The sequence below is a fragment of the Thermobia domestica genome, chromosome 1, assembly GCF_964235325.1.
Source record: "Thermobia domestica chromosome 1, izTheDome1.hap1.1, whole genome shotgun sequence".
Classification (NCBI taxonomy): Eukaryota; Metazoa; Arthropoda; class Insecta; order Zygentoma; family Lepismatidae; genus Thermobia; species Thermobia domestica.
Genome location: NC_137454.1, coordinates 318,952,373 through 318,971,822, shown reverse-complemented (window position 1 = coordinate 318,971,822; position 19,450 = coordinate 318,952,373). Strand labels below are relative to the sequence as shown.

The 19,450-nt window shown below is 34.4% G+C and overlaps 2 protein-coding genes across 13 annotated transcripts in view; one reads left to right on the top strand and one right to left on the bottom strand.

Moving 5' to 3' along the window:
- The window catches only part of LOC145662658 (transient receptor potential cation channel subfamily A member 1-like), a 426,395-nt gene that overhangs the window by 113,709 nt on the left and 293,236 nt on the right, over positions 1 to 19,450 (bottom strand). The gene's annotated exons all lie outside the window — the stretch shown is intronic.
- On the top strand, positions 1,990 to 19,437 carry LOC145662640 (uncharacterized). Of its 4 annotated transcripts, none has more exons than XM_081728416.1 (8): positions 1,990 to 2,467; positions 4,488 to 4,828; positions 6,941 to 7,147; positions 7,640 to 7,814; positions 9,040 to 9,218; positions 11,000 to 11,159; positions 12,244 to 12,374; positions 14,104 to 14,551. In XM_081728416.1, exons 1-8 carry the CDS (start codon positions 2,401 to 2,403, stop codon positions 14,437 to 14,439), a joined length of 1,596 nt encoding a protein of 531 aa, XP_081584542.1. In that variant the 5' UTR covers positions 1,990 to 2,400; the 3' UTR covers positions 14,440 to 14,551. The 4 variants fall into 4 exon arrangements, with proteins under 4 accessions (XP_081584542.1, XP_081584560.1, XP_081584570.1 ...); XM_081728444.1 differs by lacking the exon at positions 14,104 to 14,551 and adding an exon at positions 18,360 to 19,437 and having other exon boundaries at positions 1,993 to 2,467; XM_081728426.1 differs by having other exon boundaries at positions 1,993 to 2,467; positions 4,668 to 4,828.

Genomic DNA, 19,450 nt, shown 5'->3' with positions numbered 1-19,450 from the left:
CAATTATGGTGACAAACTTTCACCATGGGAGGTATAGTTTATATCTGCTACAAAAATTTCAAAATTTTCTGTTGCTTTTTTTAACACGTTGATTGCCACAGCGAAATCGGGTAAAATGCACCGTTCGGTCATTTTTATGGGAGGAAAATCTGTATCAAAATGATCAAATAATTTGTGGGAAAAAATTTCAGAAGCCGGAAACCAAGCATACCGAACATCTTTCTGAGGTCATAAAATGTATTTGACAATTTAAACCTAGTATGTGCTTGTGCATCACTGGTGATTTACACGGCTTCAAATACAAAGATGCAAAGCCTGTGAATCACGTAAGATGCACATAATTCCGAGAAGTAAGGCCGCTATGAATCATCGGTGATGTACAGTGGACCTCAGAAATTCTTGATGTACAAAGTCCAACGCCCGCTCCAGGATTAATTACCCCTGGTAGTAGCTAGCACAGCAGTGTGAAGTTGCCCCCACCTGTTAAAAGCACAAATCATAAAGAGTATTTTTGTGCAGAAGTGGAGCGAAACGCTGGCTGACGAAATGACAAAAAGGAATCTTTGGATGTTTGTACTCACAGTAAACAGCACAATATCAGAACAAATATACGGACACCAGAGGCGCCGATGAGAAGATAACAGTCAGAAAACTTAAATAATCTTATAATTAACTCAAGTGAGGGATTACATAAACAAGTTAACTTACTTCAAATGACTATACATATATGCGTATCAAATAATATACGAATGGATTATGCGGTATATGTATTAGGTTATTCTTTTAAGTAAACACAAAGCCTTGCGCTGAGTTTTGAAATGATTAACAGTAGTCCTACCTGCAAATCAATTAAAGTATGAATTGATCATTCAGGGGAAAAAAACATCCTCTAATGAAAATTTTGGTTGTCTAGCAAGGCCTGAGCTATTAGGTTCCGGCGTCACTGATTGATACGTAATACTACTTCGAAAGAAGAACTTGTGCGAATTCATTATTCGTTAAATGACTTTTAAAACTGTTTAATATTGGTATGCAGTAATTTATTTGTCAATATTAAAAGTACAAAATTCGATGACACTGAAACGAGTTGGAAAACCTACCCGTACTAAGCGTATTTCCGCTTAGGTTGTAAATATAACTGAAGGTTCCAGAATGGAATAATATTTGTGAAAATTTACACATTGAGACACAAGGAGAAAAAATGAGAATATAGTGTCAATAAACAACAATTTAAAAATGCACGAAATTAACGGTTAATATCAAATATAGAACCATTAACAGAATTAACTAACTAGTTTTCCCCATTCATTTTTGTTCCTTTATTTTTAGCATTACATCATCACTGAATTTCTATACTGGAGATTATCCTTTATTTAGCAGCATCCAACTGGAGCTCAGCCTTGTGAATGAAAAATTTTAAAAAGTTGTAAATGGCGAGGGAGAGACTCGAATTCGAAACACCGGTTTAGAAAACCACAAAGCTAACCACTCACCTAAAGCGATACTGATTTGGCCGCGATTAAATAAAGAGCCTTTTCTGTTCGCTCAAACCAGTGGCTTGTTACTACTCAAATTCAAAACACAAGAATATTTAATTGAGAACTCGGAGGATATTATATAACTGTATTCACTAAATTATTAACATTTCAGATTTTTCTAAAAACAAAATACAAAGCTCCTTTATTTTGAATGAAATACGGTGCGTGTATTATAATCGTAAACAAACTAAAGACGAATCATTTATTGTGAAGTAATAGTAGTTTAGTGGTGAAGGCGCTTGTTCAGTAATCTGAAGGTAATCAAGTCGGATCCACGAACGACCAGTATATTTTTCTTTTACTTTAGAATTTTCGCTGGTGATTGATCAGCGATGACACCCCTAACAGAAAAATTACATAGCAGGCATATGCCTATCATGTTCCCTTAGGTACATGGAAATATGTGCAGTATGTGCCTTACACTGAAAAAAAGGGCTTGGTCAGGAATACCAAATTTGTTTGGTCAGAGCATTTGGTCAGTTTTTTTGGTTAATTTAACCAAAATTTGGTCATTTTGACCAAACGTGTTTGGTCATGAACACTATATTTTTTGGTCAGAACATTTGGTTGATTAATTTGGTTATGCGAACCAAATTTTAACTGATTTGGTAATTATTTGGTTTTCCGGACCAAAATGTCTATTTACAAGGTCACGTGTGTTTATTTGCATTCTGGATAAACATTTCGATTACGAAAGTGTGGATCGCATTAGCGCTTTATACCGTAAAAATAAAAAGGAAAAGAAAACGTAGGGCAACAATCATAAGGGACATGTCTTGGAAGTAAAAGAACTGTGTGTAAATGAGGTTAGTTTGCACTATACAACTTTCTCAACGAGTAATTTTCACTTTTCAACGACGTAATGGATGCCTATGTTATAAATTTATTAAGAAGCTGGAATTTACCGCAGCTAATCGACATGTTTCAAGGTAAGTGTACGTTTTCGTATATAGGCTATTAATTTTGCTGTTAGTTCATATGTACTTATTCTATTGGCTGTAAATTTGGCGTATCAAATACACCTTTGGTAAACTTTACAATGCACGCCCCAGCTGCGCATCGATATGTAGAACCGCTTTCAAAGGGTGTAGAATAGAGTAGGGTAGGGTACATTAGAGTAAGGTAAGAGTAGGAACGGGTTAGCTTAAGGTTAGGGAATTTTTGATCCATTTTCATAGAATTAATAGAGAGGAATTTCTCGCTTGAAAGTGAGTACCGGTATACCACCCGGAGCGGGCATTATTAAGTTAAACCTAGGCCCTTACATATAGATAAGGGGGGCATTGACGACACTAGAGCAGGGTATAAAATTGCAGGGGCAAGAGTTGGGGTTATTTCTATTACCACTAGATACTTCCGGAAAGGGGTAAATAAAGTGACACTAACGCTGGTAGTTTGCAAAATAAATTGGTGCATTTATAGTTTACAGATGAACAAAATTCTAAAGTTTACGGAAGAAATATGGTGTATTATTTAGTTTCTCCTCCAGATCACTTGGTATTGACTCTGACTTACTTGGTAGGGCTTACCATTCGTTATTTGTAAATATAAAGTAGTCATGAGTATAAGTACAGTGCGAACGTATAGCATAAAAAACTACGCATAAAACACTAACCAACTTGTGCTATATGGACACGGAAAACCATTTATGCTATCGAACAGAGTCAGAACAGAAGCGTAGCAGCGGGGCCCCGACAGTTAGAAACGATTTGCGTCCGTAGGGAGCAAACGCGTCAGCGACGGTGGGTATTCGCATAAACGAGGTAGTTAACAACAGCTTACTCTAAGTCACAGTACTGGGTCCTGAGCCGTCGATGGATTTGGGAGAGATACTAAATGTCATCCGAAATATAGCCTAAAGCATAATTTTGAAAGAACATTTCATGGAACCCAAATATTGAATCCTTACCTTTGAAATCGATATTTCTCGTGACATACGCTGGCTCCTTTAGCCTCACCGGCATAACCATGGGACGTAAAACTTAAAGATTTCATTTCATTTTTTTTTTCATTTAGGTGGGCACTAAAAAGCGCGAATGCTATCTAACAGTCAGGGCAAAGCAAATTTGGTGGGCCGAAGCAGCATCGCAGGGAGCGGGCACGTCAGTGATGCTGGGTATACGCGTAAGTAAAGATATGAAAAGAAGTGGGATATTGCAATGATACGAGTTTCAATAGCACTTGTCATACTTTGACACTAGTAACGCTCCACTTGTAAACGTAAAATTCAGCTTGTGTACACTATGTCATATTTCTTCTGTAAATTTTACAAAATTGTGCTTCCGTAACATGAACCACTATCCCCTCCCTATATATATTCGAGTGTATACTTCTTATTAGGTAACTTCTATTAGGTATTCGGAAAATATTACATTCTTCAAAGCATTCAGAGAATAGTGTATTATCTCCAAAAGATAATTCTGTGGTTTGGAGCAAAACGACCAATGTCAGAAATTGCAAAGAGGAGAGAGAGAGAGAGAGAGAGAGAGAGAGAGAGGAGACAGGCTATGATTTCTCCATAGAACCTTTCATTGTTTGTTAGAAGTACATAAGTCGTTAAAAACAATCGGTTAGCATTAGACTTATTGTTATCCATAGGTACTCGTTATGCACCAAATTACAAAATTATTTGCATGAGTTAAAAATGCTCTTAAATTCTTGTTGTTGCTTCTATACCATTGTAACTTTTACAGTATGAAGCTGAAGTATGAAGTTACCATGAACATTTTTCTCTTTAGCTTTGCCCAAATACACCCATTTCTGTAAAGCCCAAGAAAAAAAAACTGGGGTGAGCAACTTCCTATACTCTTTGTGTGGCACATGATCGCGTAACATACCAAATTTCGCTTGGTAGTGTAATAAAACTTAAATGCTTTCACCATTGTATAATTCTTTTTTTGATATTCAGTAAATATCTGGTTAATTATAAACTTTCAATCTACATTTCAGAACAGGAAATCGACGAAGCAGCATTTAATTCATTAACTGATGAACTAATTACTCAGTTAATTCCCAAAATAGGGATACGTGCAAAGTTCTTAGCAAAATTTAAGGAATTTGTAGAAACAAACACAGTTGAAATTTATAATGTGCTAGATGACGGTTCTCTCTCATTTGCTTCACCATCAGTGTCAACGCCAGATGACTCAGTGTCAGTTCGATCTGAAACTACAGAAAGCAGTTGTTCCATGCCAGCACCAACTAAAAGAGGAACTCATACGATGCTGAAACGAGAAACAAATTTCTCTACAGAGTCTCGGAGTCCGAAGCTCTTCAAGCTGACAGATTTTGTAAGTGTTCTGTCTTTAGTCACTTGAATATCAATTGATACAGTGATACTTATGCTGCACATATGAACTGTGCAAATGTGATTCATTATCAGTCGAAGTGTAAAAGATTTTTGCGTTCACTTTTCAATCTGGTGACAGCCTGCGTGTTATTTATTCCATCTTTGTTGGTGCAAGTAACTTTTCTCGGGATATCAATCACGTGTTGTGCTCGTTGTCCAAAGTTTCGAGAACAGACGTTGTTCTCATCATCAGGGTCAGTATCATGAGAACAATGTCTGTTCTCGAGACTTTGCACAACAAACACATCACCTGGCTGATACCCCGAGAAAATTTATTTGCATCACGATACGAGGAAAGCATCAGATGCATTGAAAGAGTTTTTGTAACGTCCCACGGTTATGCCGTTTAGACTAAAGTAAACAGATGATTAATGAAAGTGAACGTTCGCAAATGTTTTTGTGCTCACACCGGGAATTGAATCCGGACCACATACATCAATGATACACCCGTTATCCACTAGAGTAGCTGGGAGGGCGAGGAGATTGGTATTCAGTTATATTTTTGGTTATTTCAATTTAAGCGAAATGACACCACAATATGCAGGATCTTTAAAATTGTAAAGGAACAGGAGGAAAAGGTGCAAACCTTAAAGGTACTACCTCAGTATTTATTAACTACAAGTGAAAATACCCGGATTCGATTTCGTATAAAATTTGATCTAGGTAAACAGCATCTCTGCTCTTAAGTTCCTAATCATAATTCGTTTGTATTTATTACGTCTCCTTTAGCCTATGAAGCTAAATCAACTGTTGATATATGGTCGGGAAACATTTGACAAGTACTTTTGACGAAAAAGATTTGAATGAAAAAATCTTCTCGATTTTCTTAAAAAAAAAATGCGTTTATCTATAAAATGTATATTTTCTTGGAGTTAGTAAAAATAGATCATACTAAAATACCAACTTTCGTTTCTTGTCACGCCAGGTCTATACACTTTAGTATTTGTCAAACAATAAACCGAAAGATTCGCGTATATAGTAATGGTGTCATTTCATAAGCGTCATTATAACAATATTGCAATTTTAGAGCTGCACAGGGCTTATTTGCCTCCCATGACATGAATATAAGATATAATTATTAAATACTATGGAATTATTTGAAAATTGTAAAACTATAATTTTAGTGATAAAATATTAAATCCCAAACCAAGGGAAAATGTATACATCTCGGATTTAGCCGCATGAGCTCTAGTTTAGGAATATGATAATTTCGTGCAGTGATGTGTATGTAGTAGTGATTATTTGCGCTTATCACATTAAGGAATACATTTAAAAGTTCCGAAAGGCCACGCATATCACCATGACACTTTTCCTAAAAAAGTAAAAATAAAGCCTTCACTTGCTCATGGAATTGTAAAAAGTGTGAAGTTGCTATATATATTAGATGTATGTGTTTGTAAAGTCGAACACTTCTGCTTAGTGACAGCATAATGTTTATAAGATATGTGCAGGGTCCGTATGTTTTCTTCGCATATGTTGCACGAATACAAATACTTCCTACGCTTATGCCATGGGAACTAACTAGAAGAATAATTCTTTCTATCGAACCTCTGGGTTCCGAACGGCTGTAGTGCGTTCAAGACATCCCCACCGGAAATTGATCTCGCTACACGCAAACCACAGTTCAGAACTTGTCCGAAGCAAAAATACGTGACCTTGTGAACATAGTAATCATGTTTGAAGTGAAAACAGCAATGCTGCTGTAAACTCCTCGTAAGTTAATGTCCTTAGTTTATAGAACAAACAGACTTAAATGTATTGAGGGACATTGTATATTTTAAGCAAAATTGTGTTTCTTTGAATATCAATCACTAATAACTTGTGGAAAGAATACGTGAAAAGCAGAAATTATCAGTTTGATTTCTATTCATAATTATTATTCATTTATTTATTTATATAGTTATTTATTATTAAATATGGTTATCCTTCAACAGAAGTTAATCAGCAATTAATTTATACAGAAATGCAAAATTGAAATTCTATTTCAGTGATTTCGATTAAATGATCTTGAATGACGTAATCGTACATGTAATGCTGTTTGTTTTTTTCTCAGAATCTTGAGACTTTTCTAAAACAGAGCTTAACAGGCAGGAAAGTTTGCAATGAATACCTTCAAAACAACAAATTGTCTGCTATTACTAGGAAGCAGTTAGTTACAATATTAATTGATCATTTTATGGAAATGAATGAAACTCTTTGCAATGAAATATTTCAACATTTGGCATTACAGATAACTGAGCTGTTTCCAACGGAATGTCAGGTATGCATATAACTAACGTTTCAGTTATTATATAGACACTTTATTCACATAACTTTCAATCTATGTTACTGCTGGACATTTGAATAGCATAACTTCGACCTTTTAACGTGGGAGAATGGGTTTGACGAGAACTTGGAGAACTATTGAAGCAAATAAGGTGGGGAAGGAAATAAGCTGACTTTATAGGGTAAATTTTATGCTGGAAATCGTAAGTTGTGCTTTGTAATATTACCAGTCTATGTGACAATGAGAGAAAAATAGTTTATCTATTCCACACCACTCCCCCAATATATATATATATATGCGAGAATACCCCATGCAGAATTGAGGGTTTGTTTGTAGAAAACGTATGCTATACTAAAAGTAGAACATCACATAGAAGAGTATAAATATGATAAATTATTCTGTAATTGTCTGAAATGTTTTTTTTATACATAATTTCATTTATTACGTTTATAATTCTAAATCTTACAGTAACAATGTCTTTTTTAGGAAGTGTATTATATTCCACCGAAGTCACAAGGTCCAAATCAGAAGATTTCAAAAGGAAAACTCGTTGACAAATATAGAAATACACGCAAGTCGTTAAGAAAGTTTGGCGTTGTTGCAAAGTCACGTGCTGGTCCGTCAAGAGAAAAGCGTGACACTGGAACTTCTACACTAGATGGTAATGTTTAAAATGTAATCTAGTAAATGATTTATTCATCTCTGATCATACTTTTAAAAATGAAAGGAAATCTTTCAGTTTTACGTCCCAGTTATGCCAGGTAGACTAAAGAAGATAATGATAATGATGATAAGAAATGAATAAAGGGGGAAGGAACGGGAGAACTCCGACAAATCCACACACACGGTGTCACTTAGCGCGATTTGGAATCAAACAAAGTATCTCACACGTCAGAGGTCAACCCTCTACCACTGAACCACCGAGGCCCCGATCATACTTTAAAAACTGCCAATGATTTACCTATTTTGTGCCAGGGTTTGCAAGAACCATGTTTTAAAAAATGGTTTAGTTTTTTTTTTTCCTGCTAATTGAACGTATGGAACACATTAATATAAGTCGATACTAACCTGAAAGTGTTCCTGTAAGATTAAAACGTGGTTCTTCAATGTTCATATGTATTTCTGGCAAAAATATCGTGTGCCTTTCATCAGGATGGCTCAAAACGTAAAGTGTATATGCGTTCAAGCTGAGTATTTCAATAGTACAAGGTAATAATGGGACTGTGTAGATATTGTTACTGTTTACAACATGAAACTACAGTCGAGAAATTTTTCACCTACTCTTCAGTTAAGCAACCAACTAATCTATTAAGGATTAAATAGTGCACTAAATTAATCGATACTTAGTTTCTATGTGTTTCTATTTACAAGACTGAACAAGTCCAAATTTTGTATGCTTAATCTTCAAATCCTTCATTACAAGAGTTACTTTGTTGATAAGAAATCATAAGTAGCATTTATTACTAAATATTTTTGCGACTTTCTTCGTCGTAGATAGTCATTATACTTATATAGTACCACTATTACGTTATACCATTGAAGTACTAAGCTAGAACATGTAATTTACATCAGTTCTACATGTTTGAAGAATTAAACCATTCTGATGAAAGGCATTCGATATTTGTGCCGGAAATATAGATTACCATATGAAGGCAAATTTCAAGTTCAGCTTCACAGGAACAGTTCCAGGACATTTTTTTTTTTTTTTTTTTTTGTAAATATATTTCTTTCTTTATTATATATTACATATGGATATAAATACTTGTACAGAAGACTTATGAAAATATAGAATCATTTTAACTGATATTTGAAAAAATATAGGAATTTATTTATTGAGTTTTTAATGTAATGCAGATCTGTTTGGTAAGTTTATTCTTCTCTTTCAGAATGTGGCATAGATATTGAAAACAGCTTAGCGTGGCTAAAGCATAGTGTCGAGCCCTGGCAGGAAGTACTTGATCACTGGAAGAAAACGTTGAAAGTTCGATGCAAGCAAGAGGGCAAAACTGTTCATGAAATAATTTCAACTTGGCCAGCATTGAAGCAGCCTTTGGGATATACATTGGTAAAATTAATTTAATTAACCTGCATTCTGTTTTACTACTAAGGACTGTGTTGTTACTGAATAGGCCATAATTTACAAGCATTGAATTATTCTTTGGGGCTGAGAACACTCATACAAAATCTTTTGCTCACGTCCAGAAGTTGATTTTTTCATAACGTACTTTTTAGAACAGAAGTTTTCTTTAAAATTGTGTCGCGTTTGACAAGAAAATAGTAAAAGCCTTCAGGATAGTCATACTGAATATTGAAATGACATATACTAGTGTAGGTATTTGTATGTGTGAGCTAATAGACCTTAGTTGTCATAAAACCATAATAAAAATATATATAAATGGTGGACATGAATTACTTCCTTGTCCTCTTATGTAATATCTGTTCATGAATGTTGAGATATCTTGAAGCAGGTCTGAACTGCCTGTAGGTTGGTGGTTATCGGTTCGATGCCCGGTAGGTGTATAATTTTATAAAAGTAATTCAGATTCAACTACAAACTATAGATTCCTTCCTGTTTAGCTCCGGTGATGAAAGAGGATAGAGGCAATCAATGAATCTGGAAAGTTTTTGCAGTTTCCTTTTCAAAAAGTGAACATTTTGCATTGTATTTAGATTGCATATTAAAAGAACTAAAACATGTCTAATAATCTTTTTTGCTGGTTCTTTATAACATATTCATCCACATGCATGTAACACAAAGTGGGAAAGAATTAAGTTCAGTTTATTAGCAACTCGATCTTCCTTTGAACAACTAGATGAAAAGCTCAATCGCAAGTCTGAAAACAAATACTCTAAACCTAAAATTATTGTTTCCATTTTTAAGACGCATATGATTACGTGGCCATACATTACGAACACGTGCACTGACTTTACCTTGCAATGGAAAGGAACGTATCATATTCAGTAAGATAACAATTGAGAACTGAGTTCTTACAACACGATGTCACTTGGTTATGAAAGCGAGATCTCAGAAGAACAATACTTACATGACTGATAAACAATCTTTCTTGTGATTGCGTACCAACCAAGCATATACGTACAGCAATAGAAACTTTGACGGTGATTTTTTTAAATGCATGAAGTACTTTTCGATTCAATAAGTCTTTTTCTTTTACTCAGTAGATAGCAAATAGTGGTTTTATTGTCTGATAAACGCTAACAATATTGTAGAATTTTCTTCACTTTGTCCTTTGACAAATTAATATGAAACCCTAGCGGCCTTATTTCAGAAAGTAGAACCTTGGCTTTACATTCGGAAGCTTCCGGGCTCAAATCCGGTCATCGTGACTGAAATTTCCGTGGATTTTTCCTCAGTCATTCCAGCAAATACCGGGATGGTACCTGTAATATTAAGTCCAGATCAAAACTTTCCCCATCCTTGCCTAATCTATCCGAGTAAATAGACCTTTGTTTACATTAACCTATATAACCAAAAATCATTATAACACGACGAAAGCCCGTGATGCCACAACCTCAATATGGGTCTAACTGGCAATTATCGTCAATGTAACATCTTCTTGCACTACGTTTCTGGCTTTTGTGGTCTACTTATTTAAGCTACCAGTAAGTCAATTTCCTCAAGATGTTGGACAACACCAGAGGAAAGCAGGTTGAATTTGAACCCAAGTCCAAGTCCATAAAAGTACACGCTGTAACTAGTAGTTTGTATTGAAATTGTTACAGTTAAGAAATTTCATTTATGCACGTAAAGGAAGTTGTGATTCTTAAAAATTAATGAAATAATGTTATTAATGTAAATGTTTTAATACAATGGAATTCCATTTCCAGATTGATCAAGATTTCAAAGACTTATATCCTGATCATACATCCTTGTTCGTGAAATGGGATTCTGTCAGTAAAAAATTGGAAAAACTAATGAAGAAACGGCTACATGACGCTCCAGCAGTCGAACTTTTAAGTCTGTTAGACACAGAAAGTGTTACAGAAGGTAATATTATTTTTGTGTTCTTTAATTCTTCCTTTGTTTCTGTTTCATTAACTTGAAATTGTAATTACTTGTATGAATGAAGTAGATTTTTCTATCTGAATCCAGTTTTATTGCAACAAGTATGTTGTAATGATCATATTAATAATTATACATTGGTTGTAAGTAGTAGACACTATACGTACAATATATACTCAGTTGTTCAGCATTGATTCAAAGAGTAGATCTCATTTCTCCAGATAAGCCTCTATTCAAACCGGAAGTGGTATGAATCAGTCGTTTAGGGTTTCAACATTGATCGTTATAAATCAAACATGGTTATTGATAGTTAGAAACTGTTTCCCTGATTCGATTTAGCGTCTCAAGTAAAGTAAACACATTAACCGGTGTTTCTGTACAAAAACCGAAAATAGTAAAGCTATACTACTACTTCCGGTAAAATAGTGGCATCCATACAGCATCCGATTTTTTTTTTCTACTGAAACCGGGAGAAGTAAAAACTAGTAGTTATTGTAGTTTCAATTTTGATTCCTAATAATTATAACGGATAGCAGAAATCTGTTTTTCTTATAGACTCAGCGCACGCAGAACAGATTATCTCTCTCTCCCTGTATTGGAACCGAAAGTTATGTGTCTACTACTTGCGGTTTTGTTATTAAATTGGCATAGTTTTTAAGTCTACCATAGTTTCAACTGTAAAACAAAACTCACTCATATTGAGTTACTAATGATTAAAGATATAATTTTTATAACACTGCAAAATAGTTCACTACTAAAAACAAAATGACTTTCATTCATATAGTTCTTTCTTATCCATCACAAACATTGCAGATTTGTTTCAAACCATTAAGCATTAAAATTAATATAGAAAATAATGGAATTGATTCACAGAGCTGTAATGGGTGGGGCATTTGCCACTGCAAACTACTGTCAAACGTCCGGTAGGCATTTTAATCGAAATAGTATATAATTTTTAAGATTTTATATGGAAGATATAATAATGCAGGAATCCGCGTATAAAAAACAATTTCGGTAAAAATATTTTTTATTTTATATTCTATTGTATAGTTTTCATTTTTATTTTTAGATACCAGATCCAGTGTACTACTTTTATTGCTTGGTACCCTGTGTAGGTCAACATCACATATAAAAACATCGAAGAAAATTTGGAAGCCAACTGTGAAAGAGTCTCAGGATAGTTTCTTCTGTCATGTTAATGTAAGTAAAGTATATTTTATTCTATTGATTGATCATGGTCAGCCAGATCAGGTGTCAACTACGTATGTTTTGTTAAGAAAATAAAGTTACGTCTTTTTATGGATCTGGCATGGGCATGAATCATATGAGAATTAAATCTGTTAAATCAATATTTCGGTGGAGAGAGGCAATGAAAATCTTAAGAGGGGCAGAAGCGGGGTCGCACTTGCTATTAGCCAACTAGGCCCATGCCTGGAGTGCAAAATTTAAAAACTATTGAGATAAACTCTCACATTTCATTTCAAACTCTTTATAAACATCTGATTGGCATTATATTTCATACAGAAACATAACTTAGTTTATTGTTAATTTCAAATAACGTGAGGACGAGAGAGAAAGAAAGAAATGAAGTGAAATTTTTAAGTTTTACGTCCCGCGGTTATGCTGGTTAGGCTAAAGGAGACGGTGATGATGAGAAATGAATGAAATGGTGGAATGAAAAAAGTGGGAGGAAAGGGGAGAACCTCAAGAAAACCCACGAGCACGATATTTGTGCACCACAAAGTCTACACGGCGTGAGCTGTGATCAAACCAAGGACCCCAACCACCGGAAGTGAACGCTCTACCACTGAGACACCGCGCCCCCGAGAGAGAGAAGTAGATTATTATCCATTGCTGGCTATCCATAATTATCCAATTGTATCGGGCGTGGACGAAAGGTTCAGTTTTCTAGAATACGTAACACAGTTCGTAGTCCGACTGGGATTTTGGGGTATGCTTGGAGATCACACAGCGAAGGTTCAACAACTTGTTTATTAATAGAGTTGGTCTTCTTCCCCTATCTCCGATCATTAAGTTCGGAGGACTGTAGCGTAAACTAAAGTAATTTGTGCCTTTCAAAGTGGTATGAAAATGTTCTCGCCAATAATTCTCCCCCCCCCCACACACACACTCTTCAAAGACACACGTTGGAAAGAAAATTAAGGTTACGCCAAGAACCCTGTTTTCGGAGTGTGAAGCTGAGCTACGACGTTTCATTACATGTGAACAAATACGAACTCGATACATTTATTTAATAATAACCAAACAGTGGCCGCGGTGGCTCAGTGATAGACCGTTCATCTCTGGTGCATGAGGTCCCGGGTTCAAACCTTGCTCCAACCAAGTGAACTTTGTGGTGAACTAACACCGTGTGCGTGGGTTTCCTCGAGGTTCTCCAGTTTTCTCCCACTTTCTTCATTACACCATTTCATTCATTTCTCATCACAGTCTCCTTAAGCGTAGCCGGCATAACTGTGGGGCATAAAACTCAAAAATTTCATTTCATTTTAATAACCAAAATCACTTATTGAGCATAAATGTGATCTATTCTATATTCTCTGTTGGTAAATGCTAGTGAGGAAGTTCTTAAGTCTATTTGAGGACAAGTTGTCGAGTTTTCGTAATTTAGTAGCTTCTGTCCTTGTTTGAACGTATCGTTTTTGCAGTCAGATATAAATAGCTTTTGAAAACCTTTGCAGCTTTTAAAGCATTTAAGAGCTTTTAAAACTTTGCAGTATTAGTATTACTTACCAATGTTTTAGCTTCAAAATAACATATATTTATAGGCGCAAAATGCATATGTCATTGTAAATGTACAATAAATAATGCTTCAGACTATTGAGGAAGCAGAAATGTCTTTGTTCTTATATGTAAGAAAAATTATTTAAGTATGTAACATGATCAGTTAACCTCTCTCTAATTCCAACAGGTAATGGGTGATGTTCAACCCTTCATGGAAACGAGAGACAAGAAGTTATCGATGTTGGGTTTAACACGCCAACCCTCAGTAATTGTTGTGGGCTCTTCTTTAAAAGACATTCAAGGAACGTACGTGATAATAGACAACACCCTTTATCTGCTAGACAACGTGCTCAAGGGTGTGGACATATGTTTTAAAACTTTTTTTGTGTTTAACGCAGAATACCCTAAGGAATGGGAACATCTTTGGCTTCTTTTGCAAAAAGCGGTATATGACATAAGTACTCCTCACGATAAACAGATCATGAGTGTAAATACACTATTGTTGGACATGATTGGTCTTTAAAACAAACTGATGTGAAATACTGGTATCTGTAAACAATAGTGGTCAAAACAGATACAATTACTGCTATTTTATGCTCTCTTGAATCACGTTTTTCTAAACAAATGTACCATGTTTATTTCAGTACGTATGTAATTGAATGAATTATATGTTGTTGTTTGTAACAATGCCTGTTTGTTCAGTTTGCAAATCAAATTTTATGCTAGTAGCATCACTTATCCTTCATTTAAAGTTCAAACACAGAATATCCTCCAATGGAGTCTTTAGATGTATTGATGAAGGTTGTTTTCGCGAATTTCAAGGGGCCAAATCACTTAGAGATCATTTTCGGAAGAAACACAAAAATCTATATTGCAGACGAAAGTTATTTAACGTAGCTGTATGTAAAGCAGCTCCTTATTCCGTAGTTGCCAACAACGTACACTCAACGGATGTTGCAGGCAGATCTTGTGATGCTATAACCGATGATGATGTTCCTTCAATATTGTGTTCAGAAGAACCACTTGTAACCCCAAAAATAGAGAATAATGAAACGGTTAACGATGATCTATTTGCTTCAAATGTAAAGTTAGAAAGTGCTACATTTGTTTCACAATTGTATGCTACGGGAAATTTGACACGTTCCCAAATTCAGCACAACGTGGAAATGGTCTCCAACTTTTATGGTCCATTATTATCTTCACTGAAAAATGATGTCTTGGAAGCTATCAAGACACTTGAACCTTCAAAAGCGAGATCCATTGAAAGAAAATTTGAATGTCTAGAAAATCCTTTTGAAGGTTTAGAAACTGATTATTTGCGAAGAAAGTATTTAGAAAATAATGGATATTTAATAAAACCAATTGAGTATGTAATTGGCACACGGTTAGAAAACAAAATGGTATCTGGAAAACTTGTTTTAACTCCAACTGTCTCTGTCGGACATTTCATTCCTTTCAGTAAAGTTCTTGAGCGAATGTTTTCCATGCCCGGAGTATTGATGAAAACGCGTGACTACCTAGATAAATTATCATCATGTGACATTATTTCAAATTTTACACAGTGTTTACTTTGGAGGGAAAAGGTAAACTTCCTTGGTAAGAAAAATGTATTTCCGGTCTTCCTTTATTTTGACGATTTTGAAACAGGAAATGCATTAGGCTCCCATGCTGGTATTCACAAACTTGGGGCGGTATATGTAAGTATACCATGTCTTCCTCCGGAATTTCGTTCTTTACTAGACAACATAATATTAGTGCTTTTGTTTCATTCGTCAGACAGAATTATGTTTGGAAACAAAGCGACATTTAACATTTTATTGGAAGAAATAAAATTTCTTGAAAATGGAGGCATATCAGTAAACACAGAAAACGGCTTTGAAACTATATATTTTTGCATTGGTATAATTTGTGGCGACAATTTGGGGCTGCATAGTATTTTAGGTTTTGTAGAAAGTTTTTCCTCTTTGCATCCCTGTAGGTTTTGTAAGATCTCTAGAAATGAATTATTAGTTTCGTTTGACTTACACAATCAAACTTTAAGGAATAGAAAAAACTATGACGAAGATGTAGCTGTTAATAAACAATCTGAAACTGGGATTAAAGAAAAGTGTGTTTTTCATGAAATCAATTCATTCCACGTCACAAAAAACGCTTCAGCTGATATAATGCATGACCTTCTTGAAGGCGTATGTATTTATGATGTTGTCAACATACTTCGACACTTCATTCTAAACTGTAAAATATTTACTCTTGAAACATTAAACTCTCGGATCCAGTTTTTGGACGTTGGTTCAAACGAAAAACGAAACAGACCACCTGTAATTACCATGGAAAAGTTGAAAAAAGGAAACATAAACATGTCTGCTAATCAAATGTTGTTTTTTGTTAGGTATTTGGGAATTGCGGTTGGAGATCTTATTCCACCAAACGACAATGTTTGGGATTTATATATAACATTAAGAAAAATAATCGACTTAGTTACTGCTCCATCTTTTCAAATAGGGTGTGATATACTGTTGAACATTTTGATTCAAGAACATCACGAGTTGTTCCTAAAAGTTTTCAATGAACCTTTGAAACCAAAGTACCATTTTATGTGTCATTATCCGATGATAATGCGTCAGTCAGGACCGTTAGTTCACTTATGGAATATGAGATTTGAAGCAAAACATAACATTTTTAAATCTGCGTCATATGTAACTACGTCACGAAAGAATCTTACATATACTTTAGCTTTAAGACACCAGTTAATACAAGCAGAAAGAATGTTAGCTCAACGAGGACTAAAGTCTTCCACAGTATCAGTCGGGCCGGGAGAAGAAATACTAGTATCATCACATACTGATTTTATACATATAAATGACATTCTTCCTAGCAGATCTTTCGAGATGAGTTATATACCACGATGGGCTTCAATTAAAGGAACAATGTATAAACCAGGCATGATTCTTGTTCTTGATATTCTCAGTCACTTTCCTGTGTTTGGTAGTATTACAACTATTTTAGTTAATCGAGAAGAAACTGTAGCTTTTGTATGCAAAGAGCTAGAGACTATATCTTTCAATGAACACGTGTATGCATATGAAGTAAAACAAACAGAAAAGCTTGTCTGTGTTCTTCATAATAATATAGTTGAGGTGAGTCCTACTTTTCTTGTAGCATTGGGTAACAATATGCTCTGCGTTCCTTTACGAAATGCGCTTTAAAGGGATAACTTGAAGGCAATCTTGGCTTGATTGTGTAGCAATATTAAAACTTCCAGTTAATTTAGAATTTGTCCAAGCAAAGAATTCTATTCTGTGACTAATAATACTACATTGCTGTTCCTAAATGAACGGGCTGTTATCAGAACAACATATTTGTTCAGTTATAGGAGGATTGTCACACAATAAATAGTTATACGAGAAATTAAGAATGGTAGTAATAAGTTAGTAGGAATGAATGATTGTTTAAAAAAACGTGAATGTTGAAGAATATATTCTCGTCTAACAGCAATGGAGAGCTTTCAGGTAATGCACTCATGAAACCTACATTTCAGTTGTAAAACTTGAAAAGTCGTAAATTATGTATCTCCCAAGCTTCCACTGTGTATCTGTATCGTCCAATAGCTTAATTAAAACTAGTTTCTCGCTCAGTTAAGAATAGTTCATAATTTATTTGAAAGATCTTCAATGCTGTTTGCTGGGAGTAAAATTATAGCTTAAATTTTCCTATATTTCTTTATCTTTTTTGTTATAAAGATTTATATTTGGCCTAAAAATGTTATTTTATTTTCAGTAAACAGTTGATAAATGTTAGTATCATTGTTTAATTTTGAAACGATTTATATTTGGCCTAAAAATGTTATTTTATTTTCAGTAAACAGTTGATAAATGTTAGTATCGTTGTGTAATTTTGAAACGATTTATATTTGGCCTAAAAATGTTATTTTATTTTCAGTAAACAGTTGATAAATGTTAGTATCATTGTTTAATTTTGAAACGATTTATATTTGGCCTAAAAATGTTATTTTATTTTCAGTAAACAGTTGATAAATGTTAGTATCGTTGTGTAATTTTGAAACGATTTATATTTGGCCTAAAATGCTTTTTTATTTTCAGTGAACAGTTGATAAATATTAATATCATTGTTTAATTTTGAAACGATTTATATTTGGCCTAAAATGCTATTTTATTTTCAGTGAACAGTTGATAAATATTAATATCATTGTTTAATTTTGAATTTAATATTTTTGTTTAATTTTGAAGTCTGTATGGCTCAGTTGCTATACTCAATTATAATAAAATTCTTGTGTAGAAAAGTATTTTATGTACATTCTTTATATCTTAAATTCGTTCTACTTTTCTCCAAAAGTTGATTTATAACTTTGTTCATATATGAGTGTACATGTATTAGAACTTTATGAAAATGTAGATGTATTTATGTACATGCATGATATTCCAGGAATAAACCGACAAGCCTCGCATAGTGTGTTCAGGACCTCCGTATAAGAAAACGAGTTTATTTGCAACTTTGATCGGAAGCGCCTAATTATGCAGATGGAACCAATTTAAGGTAATTGAAGACATACAAGAGTCAAAAAATGCGTCTGAGCCGTGAGTGGAACCCGGGATCTTCGTCTTACCATGCAGACGTGCTACTCAGTCCGCTCTCAGTAACAACTATACATTCTTTCACTCTTTATAACGATGTTGTTCCACAAGGTGGAAGAGTGTATGGCTGTTCTGGGAGCGGACTGAATGGCGCAGTGGTAGCGCATCTGCATGGTAAGCGGGAGGTTCCGGGTTGGAGTTCCGGTTCAGTTATATGTTTTTCAGTCTTTGTATATCTTTGATTTCGTACCTACAAAGGGTCTGGTGTGACAAAATTGGTTGTTTTCTCAATTTATCAATATATTAATGTAATTATTTGAATTGATCGTAGGATACTACATTGAATGAAACAATCGAGGAACTTTGCACACGGTTGAGTACCTCGATACGAGAGGGTTGTTTTAATTTGATCTGAAACGTTTAATTACGGAAAAGTATGTATGTTCTACTTACCTTAAATTGGCCTAATTTCTGTAATTAGGCTTTTCCAACCGAAATCGCAAATAAACTCTTTACTTATAGTGAGGTTCTGAACACGTGTGCGATGTTTCTCGGTTGTTTTATTCATTGTAGCCACTCCTGCGAACATTTCTACTGATTATCTTAAATTGGCCCCAGTTCCGTAAATATGTATTTCCGACCAAAGTCGTAGATAAACTTTTTTCTTGTATTAACATTTTAAATACGTATGCGAAGTTTTTCAGCAACTAGTTTCTAATTTATTTTCAAAAATCTTCAATGTTGTTTACTGGGAGTAAAATTACAGTATAAGTTTTCTTTAAGTTCTTTACGTTTTTTCTTGAAGTTTTGAATTTGATCTAAAAATCTTACTTTCAGTACTTTAACAGATGTTAATATCATTGTTTAATTTTGAAACCTGTATGACTCAGTTGCTGTTTTTTTACTATTATTATTTACAATAAAATGATTTTGTAGAAAAAT